The 27,805-nt window shown below is 37.1% G+C and overlaps 1 protein-coding gene across 1 annotated transcript in view; it reads left to right on the top strand.

Annotated features, from left to right (window-relative positions):
* The first annotated feature begins 3,331 nt into the window (after positions 1 to 3,331).
* The window catches only part of RAB18 (RAB18, member RAS oncogene family), a 37,317-nt gene continuing 12,843 nt past the window's right edge, over positions 3,332 to 27,805 (top strand). Inside the window, exons 1-2 of the mRNA XM_059183836.1 lie at positions 3,332 to 3,549; positions 8,843 to 8,898. Coding sequence (XP_059039819.1) covers positions 3,482 to 3,549; positions 8,843 to 8,898 — 124 coding nt within the window. The 5' untranslated portion in view covers positions 3,332 to 3,481. The remainder of the gene's footprint in view (positions 3,550 to 8,842; positions 8,899 to 27,805) is intronic.

Raw genomic sequence — 27,805 nt, 5'->3', positions numbered from 1 at the left:
CCTGGGTAGACCCATATAGCTATGTCATGGCAGCTGTGTGCACTGGCCTAAATCTCAGGACAGAAATCTTGGCCGGAGATGTCACCTTGGGATTACTCCAAGCAAGTGGGATAAGGAAGCTATAAGTCCCAGAAGAGAGTGTAGAGTAGCATAGAGTAAGAAGTGTGTGTAAAGTCAATAGATAAAGCCATACCTAAACCCTAAAACCCAGAGAACAAAAATGTTTAAAAGACAAGCAAGAGGATGTCATTAAAAACAAACAAACCTGAAAAGTGGCCCAGAGGTAGGAGGATATCTAAGAAAACATGGTGTTGCCTAACTAGGTCAACAATGTTACATACAATATCAGTTAATCCAGGCCTGTTATTTATGAGAAGGTTTTTGGTTTTTACCTTGGTGTGAATACTATAGTGCAACAGTTCTCAAACTTTTTGATTGTACAAATGATTGTACACTCTTACAAATTATGGAGCAATCAGAGCTGATTTTGTGGCTAGATCTATTAATATTTACTCCATTAGAAATTAAAACAAAATTTTAAACTTATTAATTAACAAATAATAAACCTATTGATTACTAGTTAATGTGTTTATAAAAGTAACTATTTTAAAACAAAAAAACTTAGGACAGTGGCATTATTTTACATTTTGGAAAATCTCTTTAATGTCTGGCTTAATAGAAAACAGCTGGATTCTCCTATCTGGTCTGTCTTCAGTCTGTTTTGCTGTCACATGTTTTGTGTAGTCTCTGGAAAATTCTATTGTATTATCACAAGAGAGCAAGAGTGAAAAAAGTAACATCTTTTTTTTTTTTTTTAAGATTTTATTTGTTTATTTGACAAACAGAGATCACAAGTAGGCAGGGAGGTGGGGAAGCAGGCTCCCTTCTGAGCAGAAAACCCGATGGTGGGGCTCCGATCCCTGGACCCTGAGATCATGACCTGAGTCAAAGGCAAAGGCTCAACCAACTGAGCCACCCAGGGGCCCCAAAAGTAAATAACGTCCTAAATAATTATGAAAATAGTTTGACTGCTTTGCAGACTCCTTGAGAGGGACCTCTAGGGCTCTGGGGATTATATTTAACTGCCCCAGAGTGGGAAAGCTTGACAACACCATGAGCTTCACAAATAAACTCTAGATACTGTAGTCAAAATTAAGGCAGATAGAGTCGACTGAGTTTTCAAGGGCTATTTTGTGAGAGGTTGATGTTACCGGGTTGGTACTACTTCCAAAGTTAGGAATGGATTCAAGAATGTTCATTCAGTGAATTCACTCAACAAATATTTATTTAGGGGTGCCTGGGTGGCTCAGTCGGTTGAGTGTTGGACTCTTGGTTTTAGCTCAGGTCATGGTCGTGGGGTCCCGAGATCGAGTCCTATGTAAGACTCGGTGCTCAGCATGGAATGTGGAATTCTCTTTCCCACGCCTCCTCTCCCTCTGTAACCCCCCTCCCCCCCAACTCATGCACATACTCTTTTCTTACAAATAAATAAATAAATCTTTTAAATAAACCCAAATATTTATTTAGCACATATTCTATGCCAGTAACTTTCAGATGCAAAAGATATAACAATAAAAAGACAAAAATCCCCTCATTAAGCTTCCCTTCTGTTGGGTAAGACTACACAGTCAACAAAATAGTGAAATATATAGGGCACAGGAGCATGGTAAGGACTCTGCAGAAGTATAATGCAAAGAGGTATAGGGATTGATGGAAGGATTTGCACATTTCAGTAGTAGGGACACAGAAGGACTCATTTGAGCAAAGGCAACATTCTAGCAAAGACCTGAAGGAAGTGAGGGAGCCATTTGGTTGTCTGGCAGAAAAGCTTTTCTAGATATTTGAAAAAATTAGTTTTTAAAATTAATTCTAAATTTTATTTATATATTCTCTAATGAGATATCTATTGTACCTGGCATTAGCTGCAAGTATTAAGAAAACAAGATTTGGGGGTGCATGGGTAGCTCAGTGGGTTAAAGCCTCTGCCTTTGATTCGGGTCATGATCCTAGGGTCCTGGGATCAAGCCCCACAGCCGGCTCTCTGCTCAGCTGGGAGCCTGCTTCCCTTCCTCTCTCTCTGCCTGCCTCTCTGCCTACTTGTGATCTCTGTCTGTCAAATAAATAAATAAAATCTTTAAAAAAAATAAAATAAGATTGAGAGCTAATGTTCATTTAGTGTCTGCCATGTAGCAGGCACTTTGCTAAACATATGTGAGGGTCGGTACTTTCACGAAGATTTGCAGATTAGTGAAGAAGATAAAGCATGTACCTACAATTCCTGCAGTTATAGGGGTAGCAGTTCTAATGAGGAGCAGTAGTTGGCTTGAAGTTGCACCAACAGAGGTTTGTATGCACCTGATCTGACATTTACATCTCCCTTCCACAGTGAACTGACATGTGACCGGTACTAGTCTTTAACCTAACAGAAGCTAAGCCGGGAGGTTAATAACACCCTATCGCACCTTTTGCAGAGCACTTGAGTTTACAAAGTGTGTTCATTAATTATCTCATTTAATCTTCATAACAATTTTAAGTCAATATTATTCTAAGAAGTATTATTGGCTTTGACTGTGAGACAGGAAATAGGGTCAGAAGGCTAGATAATGTAACATGGTTATATGGTATGGTGTGGGGTTTCTGAGCACAACAGTACAGAGAGAATTCTTGAGGAGTTGTATGGTGCAGCGTAAGGAGTTTATTTAAGTAGCATGGGGACAGGACCCGTGAGCAGAAAGGGCTGTACTCTTTGCTGTATGATGCTGGTGGTATATGCTTAGTGCTCAAGAGGGAGGAGAGACGTGCAGAGAATACTAGATCATAATGTTTTCTTCATGTTTCTACACCTGGAACTACTTTTACAAGATTTCTCTGGTGCTTATCATTCAGCTCAATATTAGCCACCAGTAAGACGTATAGGTAGTCATGAGACTATAGCAAGCAGCACATATCTGAACCCTATCAAAACTATGCAGGCCGCAGGTCAGCCTTTTGGTCTGAGGATGAACACTTTCCTGCTCCGATCCCTCATCAGGTAGCACTGGGATCTAAATTTAAGATATCTGCCTTCAAGCACAAGCTTTTCCTATTGCATTGCACCTATTACGAGCAGCTGCTGAAATAAAAGAGCGTTATGCTCTGCCAGCTCGGTCCTTTCCCAAGTACACCACTGAAGGAGGGTTAGGTTAGGAGACGGGAGGTGTAACCGCCTACAAAAGGGCGAAATCACACGCGGCCCTTCCCTTCTGCGCTTGCGCAGAGGATGAATAAGCGCTCCGGAAAGACGCCCGGGACAGAGTTTGCGCAGACGCAGAGCTTCCCCAAGGCGGAACTGGGGCGACCGGGACTTCTGCAACCTAAACACCCGGGGAGAAAGGAAGGTGGCAGACGTGCAGCGCTGCGCATGCGCGGGCCCCTCTCTCAGGTGAAGGGTTGAGAACCGGAACGGGGTGGCCAGCTGGGCTCAGAGCGGAGCGGCGTCAGGATGGACGAGGACGTGCTGACCACCCTGAAGATCCTCATCATCGGCGAGAGTGGCGTGGGCAAGTCTAGGTGAGGCGGGTCTGCGGGCGGCGACGAGGGCGGCGGGGCTCTCTGTGCCTCCCTGGCCGCTGTCTGCTGGGCCGCGTCGGGAACGGTAAAGGCGGCGGCTGGTGCGGGCCGGGCTGGGGGCGGGCTCTGCGGGTTCTCCCGGGCCTCTCCGCGGCGCGGTCCTGCAGCCCCTGCCCCCAAAGCCCGCCTGGTAGTCGGCCCCGGGCAGGCCCGACTTGTCTGGATACGTTCCCGTCCTGTCGTAGCAAAGACGAAAACAATTCCGAGGGCCGCGTCTCGGTCGGCGGCTTCGCGGCCGAGGAGCTCAGGGCGTGGCGGGCGGGTTCGGGCCCGAGTGTGGTCGCGAGCGGAGCCCGGACTCGGCCCTGGGGTTCAGGTTCACTGTCACCCCGCGAGTTGCGCTGTAACTTCAGCACTTTGGTGGTTCTGTCAGGCTTTCTCTGACGACGTAGTATTCCACTCAGGAAGTTTCGCGACGCCGTGGGTCACATTCCTGGCCTGTTTCGGGGCCGCCCATTGCCGCTTCTCTCTCTGCCCCTGAGTCAGCTGTGAAAGAACTCTCGGGCCTTCTGACCGCTTGAGTAATCGCTTTAGTCGGGGAGTTCAAGCTCTGGACCGCCTTGGAGAATAAAGTGTCATTGTCCCTTCGCATTCTGCCGCATCGTTTAGAGGTGAAAGAGCGAATTAGTGTTTTGTGTATTCTTTCTTGACTTTTTCTGGAGGGAAAAGATTAATTGACAGTAGTTGAGTATCAGGTAAGAACAATGACGCCCAGTGAGTGTTGCAAGTGGGTTGTGATTTCATCCAAGCCCTAGAACAAAGTTCTCCAGGTCAAGTTCTCCTTGCCCTCTTAGGATGATGATGATGGTGGTGGTGATGATTACTAGGTTATATTCTTGGCGATCTGGATCTTTAAACAATATTCCAATTCCAGGAGCTGTAATTTCGTATTTTAGCTACATCTGCTGCTAAACTTATCTTTCAGATCGCTTCATCAAGTTGTACCTTTAAAAAAAAAAAAATTGTTTCTTTATTTGATAGAGACCGGCAAGAGAGGGAGCACAAACAGGGGGGAGTGGGAGAGGGAAAAGCTGAGCAGGGAGCCCTATACCGGGCTCGATCCTAGGACCCTGGGATCATGACCCGATCCAAAGGAAGAAGCTTAGTGACTGAGTCACCCAGATGCCCCAGGTTGTACTTCTTTAATTTGAATTTTGTTCTGTAATATGTTCTGCAGTTTTTTATACTTTAAAAGTGTGACAGTATGCTTTCTAATTTTTCTCACTTAATAATTTTCTAATTTTTCTCATTTACTTCCGTGTATTTGGAGTGAGGGACTTGTACATAACAAGGAATGAATTAATGAAATACTTTGGGATAGCAAAATAGTATGGGGAGTCTGTATGTGTGTGTATGTATGCATTATTTAAAGGACTGAATAGGGCACCTGGGTAGCTTAGTTGGTTAAGTGTCTGCCTTGGGCTCAGTCCATGATCCTAGAGTTCAGGATCCCAGAGTTGTGGGATTGGCCTTGCCTTAGGCTTCCTGCTCAGAGGGGAGTCTGCTTCTTTGCCCCTCCCCTGGCTCATGCTGTCTCTCTCTCTCAGAGAAATAAATAAAATCTTTTAAAAAATAAAGGACTGAATAAAGTACTTTTCATGATCACTGTTTGAGGGTTAAAAAGTTAATATTTTGAGCATTGTCTTAATAGGACTTCTATAGCCTCGTGATCTTTCTTTCTTGAGATGTGACCCTCATTTAGGTTAAGGCATATGAAATGGCTGATTTTGAGGTCAGGGGTGGTTGAATGTCATTTCGCGTGGTTCAGCCCAATTCAGGTTTGGTTGGCAGCATCTTCCTAAGCATATTGGATGGATGACCAGTTAACTGTGTTAAAATTTTCTGGAAGTTTAGAGTGTTTACGTAATTGAGGTTCTTTAGTGTTAAATCAGTTAGGCCAATTTATCTGTTTCCTTAGTTCCCTCCCTTCAGACAAACTTAGTTGGATCTAATCTGCTCCAAACTTTTCTCAATTCTTAATGGTGAATTTTCAGCTGCTCACTGCAAAATTTTAACCTTTGCCTCTTTCAAGAAAGGATTACGTTTAGGGAGAAAGTTGGCTTATTTTTCTAGCTAGATGAACATTATTGGTGCATGTGCTCTGCTGTGGAAAACAACCTCGAACACTTATTCTTTCTGGGTATGATGAGAATAAATGACTCTACTAACATAGAAGCCTGTTCTTTTTAAGGTGAGTTAGTAGAGTTAGTACACAAACATTTGTCCGGATATAATCTCTAAGGGTTGTTCTGACCAGTAAGTTTTTTTCTTTACAGATCTAGAATTAAGGGAAGTGAAATATCATTTGTATTGTTGCACGAGAAAGGACATCTTAAGTAATTCAAAGTAGTGGGTTATTTTTCCAGTTTATTTCAGACTGTTGGAGTGTGATGAGCATGTGTGGTAGCAGCCAGGAGACCAAGATTATGAAACTGGTGTTGCCACTTGTGTGACCTTGTGTGTGATACTTAACACTCTAGGTCTTCTTTTTTATTTGAAAAATGAGGTTGGAATAGAAATCCCTCACACCTTATCGAACATTAATGTGTAAGATGCTTTCATTCTGTGGCTAGCCATGGTGAAGTAAAGAAGTAGCAAAGTGTTTCAGAATCTGGAAGGGATTATAGAGACCTTCTGTTAATTAAATTGCTGTTCTTCTATGTCTCTGTCCACATCCTTTTTGGCCAACTTCAGGTGTAAATTAAGAAATGCAGACTATTTATGATCACACTGTTTATTATAAATTTGGTTTCCTCTAAATGATATGGAGGTAGTTACTCTTTCTACCTGTAGCTCAGTGTGGAGAGTGTTTTGTTCCTTTGACTTTGAAAATACGAATGCTTAACTATATTTCCTTTAAAGCATGGTTCTTAATCATGGAGTCTTTAAAAACTTAAACAGAGAAATAGACTCTGCCTAGAAAAAAGCATCACATAGAGTTTTGAATACATTTCCAGCTAACAGTATACCCGTGGCTAAGATCTCCTTACATTTAGAGCCAGTATTAAAATTTGTTGCTTTGTACCGTATCAGTTCCCTGCCTTTCCTGACAAAGGACCTTTAATGACAAGGATTATCATAAGGATTAGCAATTATGTAAGAAGAAACACAGGCTCAAGTGTCTGGCACATTGTTGATGTTCAATAAATAATGGCTAATACCATTGTTATTATTTGTATTATTCTGGTATTATTATTACTACTGCCACTGCTACTCTGCAAGTTTCTTTTATGTAATACTATTTAGTGTGGTGACTAAGAATGGATACTTACCTTTTTCATTCTTAAATATGAGTAACTAAGTTTTTAGTGAAATTTTTACTTTTGTTAATTTAAAAACTTACTGTTGGGAAGAGAAGAAAATTTTTTACAAGTGCAGTCTTTTAAGATTCTTGTTAGTGTTGTCACCTGACTCACATTGGAATAAACAAAGTTACAGTCAAGAGGGTACAATGTTAAGTGGAAAATCTGCTATTTCACTTTTGTGGTGCTGGTTTCATGATAGACACAAGAAAGCAAAACCAAAAAAGGGAGAGTTAATCTTTTAAATACAATTAATGGCACTGGATTTTGAATACTAAAAGGCCATTATGTGTTGCATTATACTCTGGGGGAAAAAAAACCTCTAGCAGTAATAATTAAAACCTACAGAAATATGCATAAGTTTTTTTTTGCATTTCAGACATCGGATAGCTATATCCTTGATTTTGTTAATGCATGCACGTCGGTAGAACAGTCTTGTCCTATTAAAGGAGATAATGCGAATGAAGATTGATTAATTTTATAAATCTTGGGCTTTAACAAAAGCTTAAACTGCATTTTTGAAGAGCTCCTAACAATTGACTTCCACCTTATATTAAATAAATAATTCTGGAATATATAAGATCTTTGAGTACTCATATGGTGTCTTTTTAAAAAAAAAATTTAAATTCAATGAAGTAACATATAATGTATTATTTGTTTCAGGGATACAGGTCTGTGATCATCAGTCTTATTGTATGTGCTCATTATAGCATATACCTTCCCCAGCGCCCTTCACCTAGTTACCCATCTCCCCATTCCCCTTCTGCCCAGTGAGCCTCAGTTTGTTTCTTATGATTAAGAGTCTTTTATGGTTTGTCGCCCTCTCTGGTTTCCTCATGTTTCACTTTTTCCTCTCTTCCACTATGATCCTCTGTCTTGTTTCTTAAATTCCTGCTCAAATGGTGTCTTTTGCTATTATTTCATCTCTTTCTTTCTAGTTTCTTTACTATTTCCTAAGTTTAGTCCTTCTTACTCTCACCATAACCATGGCAGTTGTCTTCGATTAATTTTCTTGCATTTTTTTTTGCTGACATTAACTTTTCAAAATGTGCAGCAGTTCTTTCCATTCTTTTTTCTTTCTTTTTTTTTTTTAAATAAAAGCTTTCAGAACTCCCTGTTCGTAGTTGATTTCATACACCCTACCTAGTATACCTAGTATACCAGAGTATACCTTCTCTGGCTCTTGTGTGATCTACCTTCACTTTTAACTGTATGTTTTCTTCCCGCTAACTGTATGTTTTCTTCCCGCTTAGGAAGTAGTCCAACTACTACTTGTTACCAGATGATAGATTTTCACAGCTTTCTGTTCACTTGAATTCAGAGTAGTGCACATCAGATTTAAACAAAAAATTAATTTGTTGCATTTCAAGAGACTGGTTTTCACCCCTTTTGTCCATGTTGCAGTATGACGTGTTACTGATTCTATTTTCTCACAAGGGTATACCATTACAATTAAAAATCAAAACCAAACCCAAACCCAAATCTTTTCACACTTGGGAATTGTGTAGGAGAGCATGGGCAGTATAGTAAGTAAACTGCTTTGCTCTTGGGATTCTTTCATTGCCTTTCCAATAATTTAAATCCTCTTTATGTATCTGCACTGAGGTAGTATTTGTGGGAGCAGATCTACATCAGCTATTCTTATCTGTGTCTAATTTATTTTTTACGGAGGCTCTTTTTTCTTTAGATTTTATTTATTTGAGCGAGAGAGCAAGCACGAATGGAGTGAGGGGCAGAGGGAGAAGCAGACTCCCTGCTGAGCAGGGAGCCCAGTGTGGGGGTTGATCCCAGAACTCTGGGATCACGACTAAGCCACTCAGGCGCCCATTATCTGTGTCTCATTTGTGACAAAATGAAATAATCATGAACATTTGTGAAATGGTTAGGAGAAAAGACAAATTTCTAATCTCTCTTTTTAACATCTTTTTTAGCCTGCTCTTGAGGTTCACAGATGATACTTTTGATCCTGAACTTGCCGCAACGATAGGTAAGCCTATGTTTAAAGTTCAGTAGAAATGCCAGGTATTTTCTTGCCTTCAGTATGTTTTATTTAATTTTTTCTACCCTCCATCTACCACCCCATTGCTTCCATGTCTTTTGAATTCTTTGTCTTTCGAGGCTGAACTAGTTTCATTACATTTCTGGAGTCTTTGTAGATCTCATCAAGCAAAAATAACTCATTTGTTGTTTCGTGGCACTTGGTTAACACCGCGGATATTACGATTGTCTGTACATACATTTTTTCTTGTACTATGGATTGCCTTTCACTTAGCAACATGCAGTTATCTGAGTATTTATTGTCTGTCAGGCACTCTCCAAAGGGTGGGGTTATAATGATGAATAATATGGACTCGGTGTCTATCATCACGGACCTACCAGTATCACCTAATAGTAGAGTGCGTTAATTCTGCGTTTTTAGCATTTGCTTCTATATCCTGCGTATATTGTGAACTCACATGTTTACTGACATTAATTATTAAATATCATTAGGAGCAATAATACCTAAATGCCTTTTTAAAATGAAATTTAGATTGCTAGAAAGTGGTTTGCCCCATTAGCTCACTAGAATATATGAGAAGATTGAGCTATTTAGTGTATGTACCCATGTTCAGGGAGTAGATGACAATGTAAATGTATCAAGAGACAACTTGCATTGTGAAAGAGCTGGGTCAGAGTAGGGGAGTGGTCTTGGCTCTGCCTTAAACCAGTTGTCTAGATCTTGAGGAAGTCCTTTAACCTCACAGTTTTCACCAATAAATGGAAGAGTTTTGGTGAGAGGCAATGTGTTTTTCTTACAGCTCTAAAATTTCATGATCTATTTAGTGGAATGTAATAAATGTGATCCTAGCATTATTATTAGGGAAAATAAAGAGTTTCTCTTAACTGGCTTTGTTTTCATTTATTGCATGTGGGGATTTGTATTTTTTTCTTTTTTTCAAACGTTAAGTAATTTCATACTAGAGAAAAGTTGTAAAAATAGTACAAGAATTCTTATATGTCCCCAAATGTTAATATTTATCACATATGCTTTATCATGCTCTCTCTAAATACACACACACACACACAGTGTTCTTGGTTTTTTTTTGAATTGAGACTAAAATTGCAGACAAGATTCCTCTAAATACTTTAATGTGTATTTCCTGAATGAACATAGATATAGTTCTGCTGTATACAGACAGATTTCATTAGTTGTCCCTCTAAAGTCTTACTTAGCAAAAGAAAAAAAAAATTGTTTCTGGTCCAGGATCCAGTCCATGATCACAACTGAGTTTAGTTGTTATTTCTCTTCAGTGTCTTAATCTGGGCAGTTCTGTGATCTTTCTTGGTCTTTCCTGGCCTTGACATTTTTTGAGTACACACCAGCTCAGTTGTGTAGAGCGTCCTTCAGTTGCATCTGTCAGATATGTCCTTGTGGTTAAATTCAGTTTATGGATTTTTTGTGGGAATTCCACAAAGTGCTTCTCAAAGCATGGTGTGTATTTGTACCATATATTTGTACCATGATTGGTGATGGGACTGGTTACTTTAGGTGATAAATGCCAAATTCCTTTAAAGTGTCACCCTGTCATTCTACCTATGGTGGTTGTCAAACTGATTTTTTTAGATTCCATCATTCTGTCTATATTTCTTATTTAGAATTCTTTAAGGAAGAGGCCTTTTTTGTTTCTTTTTATCAATATGAATTCATAGTGTCTCTAAATGTTTAATAGGTTATACCAGGCATTATTAGCCTTTGTGTGGCATATTAACTTTTACAGATCTACATTTATGTATGTGAAAAGGAATCATTTAAAGCACAAGTAATTTAAAATCTATTTTAATTCGGCTTTGATATATTATTTGTTCTTTAAGATTCTTCTTTTTTTTTTTTTTTTTTTTTGACAGACAGAGATCACAAGCAGGCAGAGAGGCAGGCAGAAAGAGAGAGAGAGGAGGAAGCAGGCTCCCTGCTGAGCAGGGAGCCCTATTATTTATTCTTTAAACAATTAGTAATAAAACTTCATTTCACTTAGTACATGCCTAGCAATGGATAGCAAGGAGTAGAAGAGTAGTAACTGGCAGGAAAATGAATTTGCCTAGAGTTAAAATTTTACTAAGGGAATGATCAATATATGATATAAAGTTATCTGTCTCCATTTCAAACCCCAATGAAATCTGGAGAGTTGGACAATGACAAATTCTGTATTGTCCTCATTATTAAAAAGCCTTTGTCTGCTTTAAAAATAAATACAAAGATTGTGATGTACATAATTTGATGTACATAATTTGATGTACATAATTTGTTCCCCAAATGGGCTCTGGGTCTTGGAAGGTGTCTTTTACATTTAGGCATCAGATTATTTTCTGCCTGAGGTTATAGCTAATATACACACGAACTCTTAAACTAAAACAATTAGTTCAGTTGCTAATGGTCTTGTAAAAATTAGTGTTTTGTGGAAAATTAGTATTTTACTGGTAAAATAGTAAGGAAAGCACACCTTTTTTTTTTCCTTTTTCTTTCTTTTTTTTATTATATTTTTAAATTTTATTTTATTTTTTCAGTGTAACAAAATTCATTGTTTATATACCACACCCAATGCTCCATGCAATATGTGCCCTCCTTAATACCCACCACCAGGCTCAGCCAACCCTGAACCCCTCTCCCCTCCAAAACTCTCAGTTTGTTTCTCAGAGTCCATGGTCTCTCATGGTTCATCTCCCCCTCCTGATTTCCCCCAACCCCCTTCTCCCTTCCTTCTCCCCACGTCCTCCGTGTTATTCCTTATGCTCCACAAGTAAGTGAAACCATATGATAATTGACTCTCTCTGCCTGACTTATTTCACTCATTTTAATCTCCAGTCCCGTCCATGTTGATACAAATGTTGGGTATTCACCCTTTTTGATGGAGGCGTAATATTCCATTATATGTATGGACCATATCTTCTTTATCTATTCATCTGTTGAAGGGCTTCTTGGCTCTTTCCACAGTTCGGCGATTGTGACCATTGCTGCTATGAACATTGGGGTACAGATGGCCCTTCTTTTCACTACATCTGTATCTTTGGGATAAATACCCAGTAGTGCAATGGCAGGGTAATAGGCAAGCTCTATTTTTAACTCCTTAAGGTATCTCCACACTGTTTTCCAAGGTGGCTACACCAACTTGCTTTCCCACCAACAGTATAACAGGGTTCCCCTTTCTCCACATCTTCTCCAATGCTTATTGTTTACTGTCTTGTTGATTTTGGCCATTCTAACTTGGTGTAAAGTGGTATCTCAATGTGGTTTTGATTTCAGTCTCCCTAATGGCTAATGATGATGAATATTTTTTCATGTGTCTGATAGCCATTTGTATATCTTCTTTGGAGAAATGTCTTTTCATGTCTTCTGCCATTTTTTCATATTATTATCTGTTTTGGGGGTGTTGAGTTTGAGGAGTTCTTTATAGATCTTGGATACCAGCCCTTTGTAGTGTCACTTGCGAATATCCTCTCCCGTTCCATGGGTTGCCTTTTTATTTTATTTACTGTTTCCTTTGCTGTGCAGAAGTTTTTTTTTTAATCTTGATCAAGTCCTAAAAGTTCATTTTTGCTTTTGTTTCCTTTGCCTTTGGAGATATGTCTTAAAGGAAGTTGCTGAAGTCAGTGTTGAAGAGGTTACTGCCTGCATTCTGCTCTAGGATTTTGATAGATTCCTGCCTCACGTTGAGGTCTTTTATCCATTTCAAGTTTATCTTTGTGTATGGTGTAAGAGGATGGTCAAGCTTCATTCTTTTATACAGAGCTGTCCAATAGGAAAGCACACCTTTATCTTTCAGTAATATAGTGAGACATTCAAGTTTCAATCTTGTATAAAATACCCTTTTAACATAATTGTTAGATTTTGAATCCGAGGACAGTACAGTAAAGTTGGCATTTTCTTCTTTTGCTTTCTGGTGGTTAACTAGAATAAAAACAAAGAGAGGGACAAACTAAAACACAAACCCCATATTTCACTAAAATAGAAGAAAGCTAAAAACCCTAGGCCACAAAATAGCTGGAATGGCTGCCAAAGGCAGTGAGTCTAAGCAGGCTGTATGTGGGAAGAAGTAGAGTGAGGATGCCACAACTGCAGAGCCTGGAACCAGCAAGAGAAGCTTCAGGAACCCGAGAGGCCCACCCTGAGATGCAAAGCCTAAATCCCTTGTTTGCGAAAGCAGAATGGGTTTTCTTGTTTGTTTGTTTGTTTTGTTTTGTTTTGTTTTTTTAAGCTAATGGCAGGAGTTTTCCTGCACCTGGTTTGATTCTAAGAAGTTGGGGAGATGAAGCCAAACAAAGAATCACACAAACAAGACATTTTTACATTTGTCTGTCTCTGAAGCGGTAGGGGAAGTAATGGCTTTTCATTGTGAAAACCTCAAGGCTGCCTATCTCCTTTGGTTGTTGAAAAGTAAAAAAACAAACAAATAGAAAAACTTAAATGATTCTCATATGAAACCTTGAACCAAAACATAGTTTTGATGGTCAAGAACTAGAACCACTGGAGCCTTCTGCATGAATCTCTTACAAATAGCTTGTCCAGAAAAATTTCACCTCTTTTAAAGATGAATTATGAAAAGGATTTCAGCTTTAGGCCACCCCGACCACTCAAGAATCAAAAAGAAAGAAAGTACCAGAAAAACAACAGACAGATGAATATTCAGCAGAAAAAATATTTCTGTAGAAAAGATGAAAATCATGCCTAGCTGTTTTGCTATGAATGTAAAACAGTTTTTGGAAGCATTTACCACTGAAAGCACAAAGCAGTGGTACAGGAGTTCGGGAAGAGATAGTGAGACTGCATGAGAGAATGCAGCGTAGGCTGACGGAGAGGAAAGAAAAATAAGGTAAGAAAATAAAACCATCACGGAAATAAAGGTGAAATTAGAAGGATCACAAGGGATAGTAGAGACTGTGAAAAACAAAATAAAAGACAATAGAAGCTAAAAATGGAAAAAGTGGGTAGAATTAACCAAAATGAATGAAAATGTTAAAACACATTGGAGAGAAAAAATGATATGGAAATTAGAAAAGGAAATTCAGCATATGTATATTTGAATCTCAGAAGAAGAAATAGAATGAGACAACAAATATTTAAATATATAATCCAAGATAATATTTCTGACATAAAAATAAATACACACATAGACAACACACACAGACACACACAATTATAAGAATATTTTGACCGGGTTTTTTGTTTTTACTTCAAGGGTATGTTTGGAAAAACAAAAGGCATCAGGTTTCTTTTTCTGCTTATGGAAATTAGTTACACTGATTTTATATAAGCTTATTAAATTGGCAGAATTTCCTTCATGTTAAAAGTTTTTATTTTTTATTTTTTTTAAAGTTTTTAATTTTTTAATGTACCTTGTTTTAGGTGACTGAGAATAAAAAATGCTTTGAGTAAAACATTTTTCAAATAAAAAAATTAGAAAATTTATTTCTTTAAATTAAAATTTGAAACAAGTTCTCTACTTTTTCTTTAAAGATTTTTTTTTTTTTTAAATTTATTTGAGAGAGAGAGAAAAGAGAGCACTTGCAAGTGCGGGGAGGAGCAGAGGGAAAAGGAAAAAATCTTAGGCAGGCTCCATACTCAGTTCAGAGCCTGATACAGCCTTGATCTCACAACCCTGATACCATGACCTGAGCTGAAATCAAGAGTTGGACATTAATTGACTGAGCCACCCTGGCCCCCTGAGGAATATATTTATTTAATTGTTTGAGAAATTGCTTTATTCTTTACTCTCTCTCCTTTCTACTTTTTTTTTTAATTTTTTATTTTTTATAAACATATATTTTTATCCCCAGGGGTACAGGTCTGTGAATCACCAGGTTTACACACTTCACAGCACTCACCAAAGCACATACCCTCCCCAATGTCCATAATCCCACCCCCTTCTCCCAACTCCCCTCCCCCCAGCAACCCTCAGTTTGTTTTGTGAGATTATGTATTTATTTATTTGACAGAGAGAGAGAGAGAACATGAGCAGGGGAAGTAGAGAGGTAGAAGTAGGCTTCCTGCTGAACAGGGAGCTCGATGGGGGGCTCATTCTGAGGAGCCTAGGATCGTGACCTGAGCCGAAGGCAGATGCTTAACAACTGAGCTACCCAGGCTAAACCTTTTTTATCTCACTGTTACTTTTTGCCATAAAACCATTATACTGTATATCTCCCTTTAAGTAGTCAACAAAAAAGCCCTGGCTTCCCACCTTATTCTTCATCTCAAAAACTTTAATCTCCATAAGGTTTTGTATGTCTTTTCTCACACCCAGCTTTCCCTCCTTCTCAACTATTAAAATATATTTACTCTGTCCTCTGGGGTAGCAGAGCCCTTACCTCATTTTATTGTTGATACTTTTAAAGTTTGTAAACTCAGTTTTGGGGATCTAGGTCCTCATAATCGTTTCTCCATGGGATCTTAAAGCTTTTATAGTACCCCTCTTGATGTCATCTTACCTCGATGTTCTCACCCTCCCTCCTTCCAAAATAACTAGCAGGTAAAGCAGGAATTTTTATATTCCTTGATGAGAAGGAAGAAACTGACTTAAGAAGGTTAGGCTTCTGCCTATCTAGACCTCAGTAAGAGAACAGATACTAAACCCAGTCTCCTAACTTCTAACTTGGTATTCTTTTAATCACGACGTAGTAATACAGAAATAAAAAGAATCAAACACAGATTTGAACAGAATGTCAAAAATGTTGAACAGAAGAAGGAAGCAACAGAATTAAAATATATGTTAATTACATGTGAATTGGTCCAATTCTAGTAACTCACATTGTCGGATGGACTTGAAGAGTACTTACATAATGAAAGGTTGAAAATAAAGGGATGAGCTAGGCAATTGCAAGCAATATAAAAACAGGTGGTAATATAATGTAATTTAGAGTAGAATTTAAGGTTAATGCACTGGATATAATGAAATAAGATAGTATGTAATAATGAGAGGCCCAGTTTATTATCAAAGTAGCTGTAACAATCATAACAAGTAGGCACCAAACATAGATGTTATGTATAAGAGCAAAACCTGTTCAAAACATGAGAGTTTGATGAAAATACAGTTATATTAGGAGACTTGTTAAATCTCTTTCATAATTAAATAGATCCAAAAGACACAGATGAGACCATAGGAAAATAGAATAACACAATTGATAAACTTTTTTTTTTTTTTTTTTTTTTTAAGATTTTAAAAATACCTACATTTACCGTGGGGCTTGAACTTGCCATTCCAAGGTCAGGAGTTGCATGCTCTATTGACAGAGCCAGCAAGACACCCGTTAGTCAACACTTTTTTTTTCTTTTTTTAAAGATTTATTTATTTAATCGAGATAGAGATCCTGGCTGGGGTAGGGAGATAGGATAGGGGTGGAAGAGGCAGAAGGAGAGGGAGAGGGTCTTAAGCAGACTCTGTGCTAAATGTGGAGTCTGACACAAGGCTCAGATTTCATGACCCTGAGATCATGACCTGAGCGGAAACGAAGAGTTGGTTGCTTAACCAACTGGGCCATCAAGGTGCCACAATCAAATCTTTTGAGTGAAGAGCTCATTACTTCAAAAGCGCATGGAACAGTTTTACAGAATCAGTCTTGGACTTCGTGGCAAAGTAAATCGTAAATCAGAAAGAAGCAGAAATTTTGTAATACATGTTCTCTGGTAATTTATTCTTTTAGAAAATATTTTTTATATTTTATATTCCTAGCATAAGAGTAGACAGTGTTTTGTTTTTTTTTAATTACCATACAGTAAAATTGACCCCTTTCTGTTATATAGTTTTTTGAATTTTAACATGTGTTATACAAATGTATATAGTTATTTAATCATTACTACAGTCAGGATATGAAGCAGTTCCATAATTCTAAAAAACGAGTGTCTTTTTAGTCATACTTTTCTCCTGCCTCTAGCCTCTGGCAACCACTGGCGAGCCTTCATCACTATAACTTTATCTTTTTGAGAATGTCCTATAAATGGAATATCTAATGTAAACTTTTCAGACTTTTTTTCACTTAGCATATTGCCTTTGAGCTGTATCCAAGCCAGTAGTTTGTTTCTTTTTACTGCTGGGTTATATTCCATTTTGTGGATGTTTTACATCCACTTTTTATAGGACACTGGATTGTTTCCAGTTTTTGGTGGTTATGAATAGACCTGTAGTAAACATTTAGATACAGGATTTTATATGAATATAAATTTTTATTTCTTTAGAGTAAATACCCAGTAATAGGATTGCTGGATCATATGGTAAATGCATGTTTAAGTTTGGAAAATAGTTCATCCATTTCTTAATAAAGTGATTGTGTCATTTTACATATCCACTAGCAGTACATAAAAGTTCCTGTTTCCACATCCTCACCTGTTACACCTAGCATGATTAGACTTTAAAAATTTAACCATTCTTATAGGTTTGTATGTTGTGGTAGTCTCATTGTGGTTTAATTTGCATTGTCTAATGACCAGTGATGTTGAGTGTCTTTAAAGTTCTTATTTGCTGGAGCACCTGGTTGGCTCAGTCCGTTAAGAGTCTGTCTTCAGCTCAGGTCATGATCCCAGGGTCCTGGGATCAAGCCCTGCATCGGGCTCCCTGCTCATAGGGAGCCTGCTTGTCCGTCTCCCTCTGTCTGCTGCTCTGCCTGCTTGTATTCTGTCTCTCTCTGTCAAACAAGTAAGTAAGTAAAAATAAAAATAAAAGTCTTTTTAAAAAGTTCTTATTTGCTATCTATTGAGCTATATTTTGAGAGTGTGTGATGTGAATAAATCTTTTGTTCATTTTTTATTTTTTCTTATTGTTGAGTTTTGAGAGTTCTTTATATATTATGCATATGAACTCCTTATTACATGATATATGCTTTGCTGATATTTTCTTGGACTGTGGCTCCTCTTGTCATTATCTTTAACAGTTTATTTCTAAAAGCAGAAGTTTATTATTTTGATAAACCCAATTTGTCAGTTTTTTCTAATGTTTTCAGTGTTATATTTTCTGCTTAACAGAGCATTGCTGTGATTTTTCTCTTTGTTTTCCTCTAGAAGTTGTTTAGTTTCATGTGTTACATTAGGTCTGTGATTCATTTTGAGTTAATTTTTGTATATAGTGTAAAGCATATGAATCGAAGTTCTGTTCTTTTCCTTTTTTTTTCCCTTGTATGTTCTAAAACTATTCGTTGAAAAGAATGTCCTTTCTGCACTGCATAGCTTTTGCACCTTTCTAAAAACTTGGTTGTTTATATATGGTGAGTCTATTTCTGGACTCTATTCTATCTCATTAATCTATTTGTCTATGTCAGTGCCTCATTGTCCTGATTTCTGTAGCCTTATAGTAGGCCTAGAAGTCATGTATTCTTAGTCTACCAATTCTGTTACTTTTTTCAGAGTTATTTTGACTCTAGTATCTGTATTTCCTAATGACTTTTGGAATCAGTTTGTTGATTTAAAAATAAAAGCCTTCTAGGATTTTTATAGGGGTTGCATTGACTCTATATACATCAATTTGGGGGAGAATTGACCTTTTAACAACATTGGGTCTTATAATCACAGAACAAATTATGTGTCTCCCGTCATTTGGGTCTTTAAAAATTTCTTTCAGAGTGGCTATATGTCTTTTACATCTTTTGTCAGATTTAGCCCTAAATATTTAATAGACTTTTATTAAAAATGTTAAAATTAAAAAAAATCCTTTGTTCATTGATGATATATAGAAATACAATAGATTTTTTTTTAAACATTTAGTTTGTATCCTCCAACCTTGCTAAACTTATAGTTCTAGGAGTTTTTTAATTTAATTTTTTTTAATCCTGTAGGTTCCATTGAATTTCTACATTTTTTTTCTTTCCAATTTGGGTTCTTTTTATTTCTTGTCTTACTGCCCTGGCTTTTAAAGAAAAAGGTTTTTGGTTTTTCTCTTAAAAAAGTGAAGAGGGCTGGGATTTGTCTTTTGTTCCTGGTATGAAGAGGAAAAATATTCAGTCTTTTACCATTAAGTGTGATGTTATCTGTGTTTTTCATAGACCCCCTTTATCAGGTTGGGAAATTTCCCTTCTGTTTCTAGTTTGCTGAGAGGTGTTATCAGGAATGCATGTTGGATTTTGTTAAGTGCATTTCCTGCATTCGATAGTGATCATACGAAGTCTGCCCCCCCCCCCCCCCCCCGAGCTGAAGGCAGAGGCTCAACCCACGGAGCCACCCAGGCACCCCCTGAAGTTTCTTTCTTTTTTTTTTTTTTTAAGTTTCTTTTTTTAGTGTAGTAAAGTCCCTATTGATTTTTTTCAGTGTTAAGTCAAACTTTTGTTCCTAGGATAACACCCACTTGGTTGTGATGTGTTGTTCTCTTATACATATTTGGATTAGTTACGATAAAATTTTGTTTAGGATTTTCATCTGAGTCATGAAGAATATTAGTCTATATAGCTTTTAATTATAATGTCTTTAGTTTTGGTATCAGGGTAATGTACAATTGATAGAGTGACTAAGAAAGTATTCACTCTTCTTCACATTTCTGGAGGCATTTGTTTAGAATGGATTATTATTTAAATGTGCAGTAGAATTCACTCTGGGCCTGAAATTTTTTTCATGGAAAGCTTTTTAATCATAGATTCAATTTCTTTAATAGATGCAGGACTCTCCAGTTACCTATTTATTTTTTTATTGTGGTAAAATAAACATAAAATTTACCATTTTAACCATTTTTAAGTTTACAGTTCAGTGGCAGTAAGTATATTTGCTTTGTTTTGCAACCATCACCACTGTCCGTTTTCAGAACTTTTTCATCACCTCAGACAGGAACTTTGCACCAATTAAACAATAGCCTTTACTCCACTTTTCCCTCAGCCTGTGGTAACCGTTATTCTGTCTTCTGCTTTTATGAATTTGCCTATTCTAGAATTATACAATATTTGTCCTTTTATGAGTAGCTTATTTCTCTTAGCTTAACGTTTTCAAGGTTCATCTATGTTGTAACATATATCAGAATTTCATTCCATTTTATGACTGAGTAATGTTCCATGATATGTAAAAACCACATTTGTTTATCTTCATCTGTTCATGAGCACTTGAGTTGCTTAGGCCTTCTGGTGTGAAGTATCTGTTTTGTTATCAACATTGCTACGCTAGTATCTGTTTGAGTTTCTGCTATTGCTTCTTTTGGCTATATACCTAAGAGTGGAATTGCTGCATGATATGGTAATTGTATTTTTAGCTTTTTGAGGAAACATCAAACTATTTTTCACAGTGACTCTACCATTTTACATTCCATCAAGCAATGCACAGGGGTTCCAGTTTCTCTATATCCTTGTTACCTTTTGTTATTATTTTTTTTTAATAGCTATCTTAATGGGTTTGAAGAATGGTATCTCATGTAGTTTTGATTTTTGATTTGCATTTTCCTAATGGGTAATGATGTTTGGCATCTTTTCATGTGCTTATTGGCCATTTGTATATATGTCTATTCAAATCCTTTCCTCATTTTTGAATTAGGTTATTTTGTTACTGTTTTTGAATTATAGTTCTTCATATATTAGTGATGCTAATCTCTTATCAGCTATGATTTGCAAATAGTTCTTACTCGTGGTTTGTCTTGTCCTCTTGATAGTGTCTTCTGATGCACATAAATTTGTAAATTTGATGAAGTCCAGTTTATCTGTTTTTGTTGTTGTTGTTGTTGCCTGTGCTTTTGTTGTCATACCCAAAAAATCAGTTCTGCATCCTGTGTCATGAAAATTTTTCCCAATAATTTCTTTTAAGAATTTTAAAGATTTAGTTCTTACGTTCATGTCTTTGTTCATTTTGTGTGTGGTAGAAGGTAAGGGTCCAACTTCATTCTTTTATATATGGATATTCACTGTTATCAGGACCATTTGTTGAAAAGACCATACTTCCCCATTGAATGGTCTTGGCTCCTTTGCTGGAAATCAATTGGCTTTCTATGTTAGGGTGTATTTCTAGGCTATCTCTTCTGTTCCGTTGGTTTAAATGTCTGTCCTTATGCTAGTACCATCTGCTTTAATTATTGTAGATGTGTAGTAAGTTTTGAGGTTGGAAAGTGTGAGTCTTTAGACTTCATTCTTCTTTTTCAGTGTTGTTTTGCTCTTTAGTACTACTTGTTTTATATAAATTTGAATATCAGTTTTTTCTTCTCTGCAAAAAAATGTTGGAATTTTTATAGGTATTGTGTTGAAACTGTAGATTGCTTTGGGTAGTATTATCATCTCAAAAATATTTAGTCTTCCAACTCATAAATACACTTTTTCCACTTATGTCTTCTTTTATTTCTTTCAGCAGTGTTTTGTAGTTTTCAGTGTACAGGTCTAAAAGTCCTTGGTTAAATTTATTCCCAATTATTTTCTTTTTGATGTTACTGTAAATGGAATAGTTTTTAAAATTTTTCTTTTTGGATTGTTCATTGCTAGTATATAGAAATGCAACTGATTTTTGCTTGTTGATTTTATATCCTGCAACTTTGCTAAATTCATTTGTTCTAACACGTTTTTTATTTGTTTGGGGTGTGTGTTTGTGTGTGTGTGTATGTATGTATGTACTAGAATTAGGATTTTCTGTATATAAGATCATGTTTTTGAACAGAAGTCATTTTATTTTTTCCTTTCCAATACGGATACCTTTTATTTCCTTTTCTTGCCTGATTGCTCTGACGAGAACTTCCAGTACTCTGTAAAATAGAAGAGGTGAGAGTAGATGTCCTTGTCTTGTTCTGATCTGTGGGGAAAGCTGTCAGTCCTTCACCAGTGAATATGTTAGTTATGAGTTTTATATAGCCTTTATCATGTTAGGGAAATTTTGTTCTGTTCTTAGTTTGTTGATTTTTTTTTTTAATCATAAAAGGATGTTGAGTTCTGTCAGATGCTTTTTCTGCATGAATTGGGATGATCATGTGTTTTTCCCCCATTCATTCTTTAATGGGATATATTATTTTGATTGATTTGCTCATAATCTACCAGTCTTATATTATAAAAGTACAACTCACTTTATCATGGTGTGTAATCCTTTTAATAGGCTCCTCAATTAAGTTTGCTAGTATTTTACTGGGGATTTTTGCATCAGTATTCCTCTGGGATATTGGTCTGTAGTTTTCTTGATTTGTAACATCTTTGTCTGGTTCTAGTATCAGAATAGTGCTAGCCTCTTAGAATGAGCTTGAAAGTGTTCCTTTCTCTTCCGTTTTTTAAAAAGAGAATTGGTGTTAACTCTTTAAATATTTGCTGGAATTTGTCAGTGAAACTTTCTGGTCCTGAGCTTTTCTTTGTTGAGATGTTTTTAATTACTAATGGTCTCTTCAGATTTTCTTTTCCTTGATAAGTCAATTTAGTCAGTTATGTGTTTTCAGGAATTTGTTCATCTAGTTTATCCAGCTTATTGGTATAGAATTGTCCATAATATTCTCTTATAATCTTTTTTTCTGTAAATTAGTAGTAATGTCCCCATTTTCATATCTGAATTTTGTAATTGGAATCTTCTATTTTCCTTAGTCTAGTTAAAAGCTTGTCAGTTTTGTTGATCTTTTTGTAAAAACAAACCAAAAAACCCCAGCCCTTGGTCATGGATTTTTCTCTGTTGTATATCAGTTCCCTGTGTCCTTTATCTTGGTTCTGATCTTTATTATTTCCTTCCTTTTATAGCACTTAGTTTGCTCTTCTTTTCTAGTTCCTTAAGGTATAAACTTAGATTATTGATTTGAGATATTTCTTCTCTTATAATATATATGTTTATAGCTATAAGTTTCCCTCTTAGCACTGCTTTTGCTACATCTCAAGTTTTGGTGTACTGTGTTTTCATTTGTCTCAAAGTAGTCTCTAATTTTTCTTACGATTTCTTTACTCTATTAGTTGTTTAAAAGGGTGTTATTTAATTTGTGCACGTTTGTGAATTTCCCAGTTTTCTTTCTGTTACCAATTTCTAGTTTCATTACATTATGATAAAAAATACTTCATATGAGTTTAGTCTTTTAAAATTTATTTACTTATTTTTGTTTTTTTAAAGATTTTATTTATTTATTTGACAGGCAGAGATCACAAGTAGGCAGAGAGAGGAAACAGGCTCCCTGCCGAGCAGAGAGCCCGATGCGGGGCTCAATCCCAGGATTCTGGGATCATGACCTGAGCCGAAGGCAGAGGCTTTAACTCACTGAGCCACCCAGGCGCCCCTCTTTTAGAATTTATTAATCCTTGTTTTGTAGACAACATGTGGTCTGTCCTGGAGAATATTTCATGTGCGCTTGAGAAAACTTTATTCTGATGTTGTTGGGTAGCATGTTCTATTGGGTCTTACTGGTTTGTATTGTTGTTCAAAAATCCTATTTCTGTCTTATCTCTTTGGCTGTTTTATCTATTATTGAAAGTGGTATATTAAAATCTAAAACTAATACTGTATTTCTCCTTTCAGTTATGTAAGTGTTTGCTTCATATTTATTGGGATCTTTCCTTTGGTGTATGAGTCTCTTATAGACAGCATATAGTTGGATCTTTTATATATATTTATGTATATATTTATATATATTCTGCTAATCTCTGACTTTAATATAATTACTTATTAGGAAGGATTTACTTCTGACCTTTTGCTGTTTGTTTTCTGTGTGTCTTACACAGCTTTTTCCCTTGTTTCTTTCATTACTGCTGCCTTTTGGGTTTAGTTGATTTTTTATAGTGACATGTTTTGATTTCCTTTTGTTTATATTCTTTAGGTATTTTGTTTGTGGTCTATTTATTTTTGAGTCAGTTCTGATAGTTTTTAATCTTTGAAGGAAATTGACATTTCATCTGGATTGTCATGAACTTTTGGTATGAACTTGTTTATAACATTTCCTTGGTAGCTTTTTAACCTCTGTGCAATCTGTAGTGATGTGATCTTTCTCATTCTTTATAATGGCAGTTTTTGTTTCTGTTTCTCCTGATCACTTCGGCTAGAATTTATCAGTGTATTGATTTTTTCCTTATAGAACCAATTATTTTTGTTTCATTGATTTTGATTTTTACTCATTTATTTTAAAATATTTTATGTATTTATTTGAGAGTGAGAGAGTACAAGCTGGGGGGAGTGGCAGAGAGTGAGGGAGAAGCACAATACCCACTGAGTAGGGAGCCTGACATGGGGCTTGATCCCAAACCCCAGGATCATAACTTGAGCCAAAGGCCACTGCTAAACTGACTGAGCCTTCCAGGCACTCATTGCTGTGTCTTCATATTCACTTATGTTTTCTTCTGTGATGTCTGATTTTTGTTAATCTCATCCCATGTAATTTACATCTCAGACATTGTCATTTCATCTCTTGATGTTTGATTTGGGTCTTTTCAATCTCTCATATGTACTTCACTTTTTCAACACAGGTTATATGTTTAGACTAGTTTTTAATTTATTGTTTGCTAATTCTAGCATCTATGTTTTTTTTTTTTTTAAGATTTTATTTATTTGACACAGAGAGAGAGAGATTACAAGTAGGCAGAGAGGCAAGCAGAGAGAGGGGGAAGCAGGCTCCCTGCTGAGCAGAGAGCCTGATGTGGGGCTCAATCCCAGGGCCCTGAGATCACGACCTGAGCCGAAGGCAGAGGCTTAACCCACTGAGCCACCTAGGCACCCGATTTTTGTTAGTTTTGAGTTAGTTTCTTTTGATTGCTTTTTAATTCTGACATGGCATATGATTTCATTGATGTGTTCTGATTTCTCATTGATGAGTGTCTCTGTATAATACAGTTGATACTATCTTTGGTAAACTTTCATGTTCCATTTACTGCTTGTTTTAAAGGTTTTATTGACTGTAATGTCTAGTTTTAACTGAACTATTCATCTGCCTTAAAAAGATTACTTTAAAAAACCTGAATTAACTATTAAAAGTGCAAGCCCAAATGAACAACAAGAAAAAGCCAAAATTACAGTTTTTCTGTGGATATTTTGATTTATAAGAAATATATATTTAGTTCTTGGCACAGAGTTTTTAAAACCCTTTGATTTTTTTTAACTGATCAAAGCAGTAAAGGTGTCTTTTGTTTTTCATATCTAGCCTCTTTCAATGATTCCTGAGTTTATCTTGGTGCTGTGACTTCTGGAAAGCCTTCCAAGGGTGGAGGCTGGTTGCCTGAAGAATCACCCATGTGATTACGGGGTTGGGATTTTTAGTCCTCCTCTTTCCTTTCCTACCTCAGGGGAGGGGAGAGGGATGAGGGCTGGGAGATTTTATTCAGTCACTGAAGGACAATGATTTAATCAGTCTTGCCTAAATAATGAAACCTTCATAAAAATGCTAAATTTACAGGTTCTGAGAATTCTGTTTTGGCAAACACATGGAAGTTCTGGGAAGATGGCATACTTGGAGAGGGCATGGGAGCTTTGTGCCTTCCGCATACTTTTCCTTATTTGTCTCTTCCATCTGGCTGTTCCTGGGTTATATCCTTTTATAATAAAATGATACTCTAATAAGTAGCTTTGATTAATAGCCAGGTGGTCAGAAGCACAGGTAGCAACCTGGATTTGGGATGGCATCTGAAATGGGAGGGCAGTAGTCTTATAGGACTTATTAATTAGCCCTTCCCCTGTGGGATCTGACTCTATCAGACTGAATTGAATTATAAGACACCGATGTCCCCAGAGAGTCGAGAATTGCTTGTGGGAAAACCCCTCACAATATGGTCACAGAAGTGTTCAGTGTTGTAGGAGAGTAGAAGAAATGCACAGGAGTGTTTTTTTTTCCCCTAGACATTCAGCTTCTGTTACAAGCTCCTTGTCATCCACATGAAGAAGTTGAAAAGACAGTTTAATCAAATCTAGTAAGAAGTTGGCAAAATCAGGTTTATTAAAAAGATTCCCAGTGTGGCTATCATTAAAAGGAAGTTAAGAGCCGCTTGCAAAACAGAAGAACCAGACTTGGTGAAGAAGCAATTTGAGCAGATGAAAGCTAAAGTTTGTGTAGGAGATTCCCCAGAGGGACGAAGGAAAGATGAAATGGGGGACTTGCAGGGCCTGGGTCCAGATGAGGTGCCCTTTCCAGGCTACCTGTGTATATTGACTTTGATGATAGGACATCTGTGGGCATTGTTTCCTAAGGACGTTATCTGTAACTTGCAGATTTAATATCCCAGAAGAGTAACTTGGAAACAGTTAACAACACGTAAGTGATACATATGACAGAGACTATCATTAGACTGTCAAGAAACATATGAAAAACAGGAAATTGTGAAAGAGAAGAAGGAAATTGGGAGAGGGGAGGTAAACACAAACATTTTGGAAACAGTGAGTTTCTTTTCTTGGGTGTACTAGCTGGTAGCTGGCAAAAAGCCAGTCTGCCCTTGAGCATGTTGTCTGGAGTAATTAGGGAAAAAAGAGTTCTTTATTCTCTGAAAAACTTGGAGAATTTAACTGGAGAGTATGTATGATGGATTATCTCTATGTATGGTTTACAGTGGCCTTAATTTAGTAGTACCTGTACCAAGTCAGAACCATTTCCCTCATCTGAATTTTCTCAGGTTTGGTTTTGTTTTTCAAGTACTACAAAGAAAATGTAAATAATTTCCTACTTTTTAAAGAAAGATTTTATTTTTATTTTATTCATGAGAGACAGAGAGGGCAGAAGAAGATGCAGGCTCCCCACAGAGCAGGGAGTCCAATGTGGGACTTGATCCCTGGACCCTGGGAACATGACCTGAGCCAAATGCAGATGCTTAACTGACTAAGCCATCCAGGCGCCCTTCATACTTTTTATATAAGTGGTGTGGCATAGTATTTCGTTATCTAGATCTAATGATAACAAGTGATTTAATAAGAGATTTTTTTATATGTTTAGCTGCAAAGAAATTTCAGGTTTTCCTTGGACTATGTTATTAGCACTGTCCTTTAACGAACAATTGCCCATGATTCTGGGTGTGGCTTTCTCAGCTCCTTTATCACCCTAGCCCAGAACACTAAACTTTTTTTTTTTTCTTAATCTTTGGCATACAGAAGAACCTGATATAATGCATATTTGAAACGCATTTTTATTACCTACTGTGTGTTTGTAATGGATCACCTGAAATCATCCAAGAATTACTGATGTATTTCCATATTGCTGACAGGTGTTCTCGTAAGCATTTAGTATATGAGGGTGCTGTTCATCTTAGTTGTGGCTCTTCTGAATTAATTGTGACAAGCTAATAAGATCTTTTCAAAGTTTCTTTCCAAGCTTCTTGAGCTAATGCTTTCCCTCTGGCCAGTGGGGTAGCCTGCACATTAATTTTGATACTCTTTAAAGACATGTGGGCAGTTACTGTTCATTTAAGCCAAATGGCTTGTGTCAACTCCTTTTCCTGGAAAGGGTTTGGTTTTTTTTTTTTTTGGAGGTGGGGGCACTATAGTAAAACCTTATGTGTCTTCTTATGGAACTCTTCTCTTTACATAAATTAGTATTTACAGCAGATTTTTTTTAAATTTTTTATTTTTTATAAACATATATTTTTATCCCCAGGGGTACAGGTCTATGAATCACCAGGTTTACACACTTCACAGCACTCACCAAAGCACATACCCTCCCCAATGTCCATAACCCCACCCCCCTTCTCCCAACCCCCCTCCAGCAACCCTCAGTTTGTTTTGTGAGATTGAGAGTCACTTATGGTTCATCTCCCTCCCAATCCCATCTTGTTTCATTGATTCTTCTCCTTCCCACTTAAGCCCCCATGTTGCATCACCACTTCCTCATATCAGGGACATCATATGATCGTTGTCTTTCTCCGCTTGACTTATTTCGCTAAGCATGATACGCTCTAGTTCCATCCATGTTGTCGCAAATGGCAAGATTTCATTTCTTTTGATGGCTGCATAGTATTCCATTGTGTATATATACCACATCTTCTTGATCCATTCATCTGTTGATGGACATCTAGGTTCTTTCCATAGTTTGGCTATTGTGGACATTGCTGCTATAAACATTCGG

This window comes from Mustela lutreola, chromosome 8 (genome assembly GCF_030435805.1).
Source record: "Mustela lutreola isolate mMusLut2 chromosome 8, mMusLut2.pri, whole genome shotgun sequence".
In the NCBI taxonomy this organism is placed as follows: domain Eukaryota; kingdom Metazoa; phylum Chordata; class Mammalia; order Carnivora; family Mustelidae; genus Mustela; species Mustela lutreola.
Note: the sequence above shows the minus strand (reverse complement) of the source record. Positions and strands in the feature narration are given on the sequence as shown.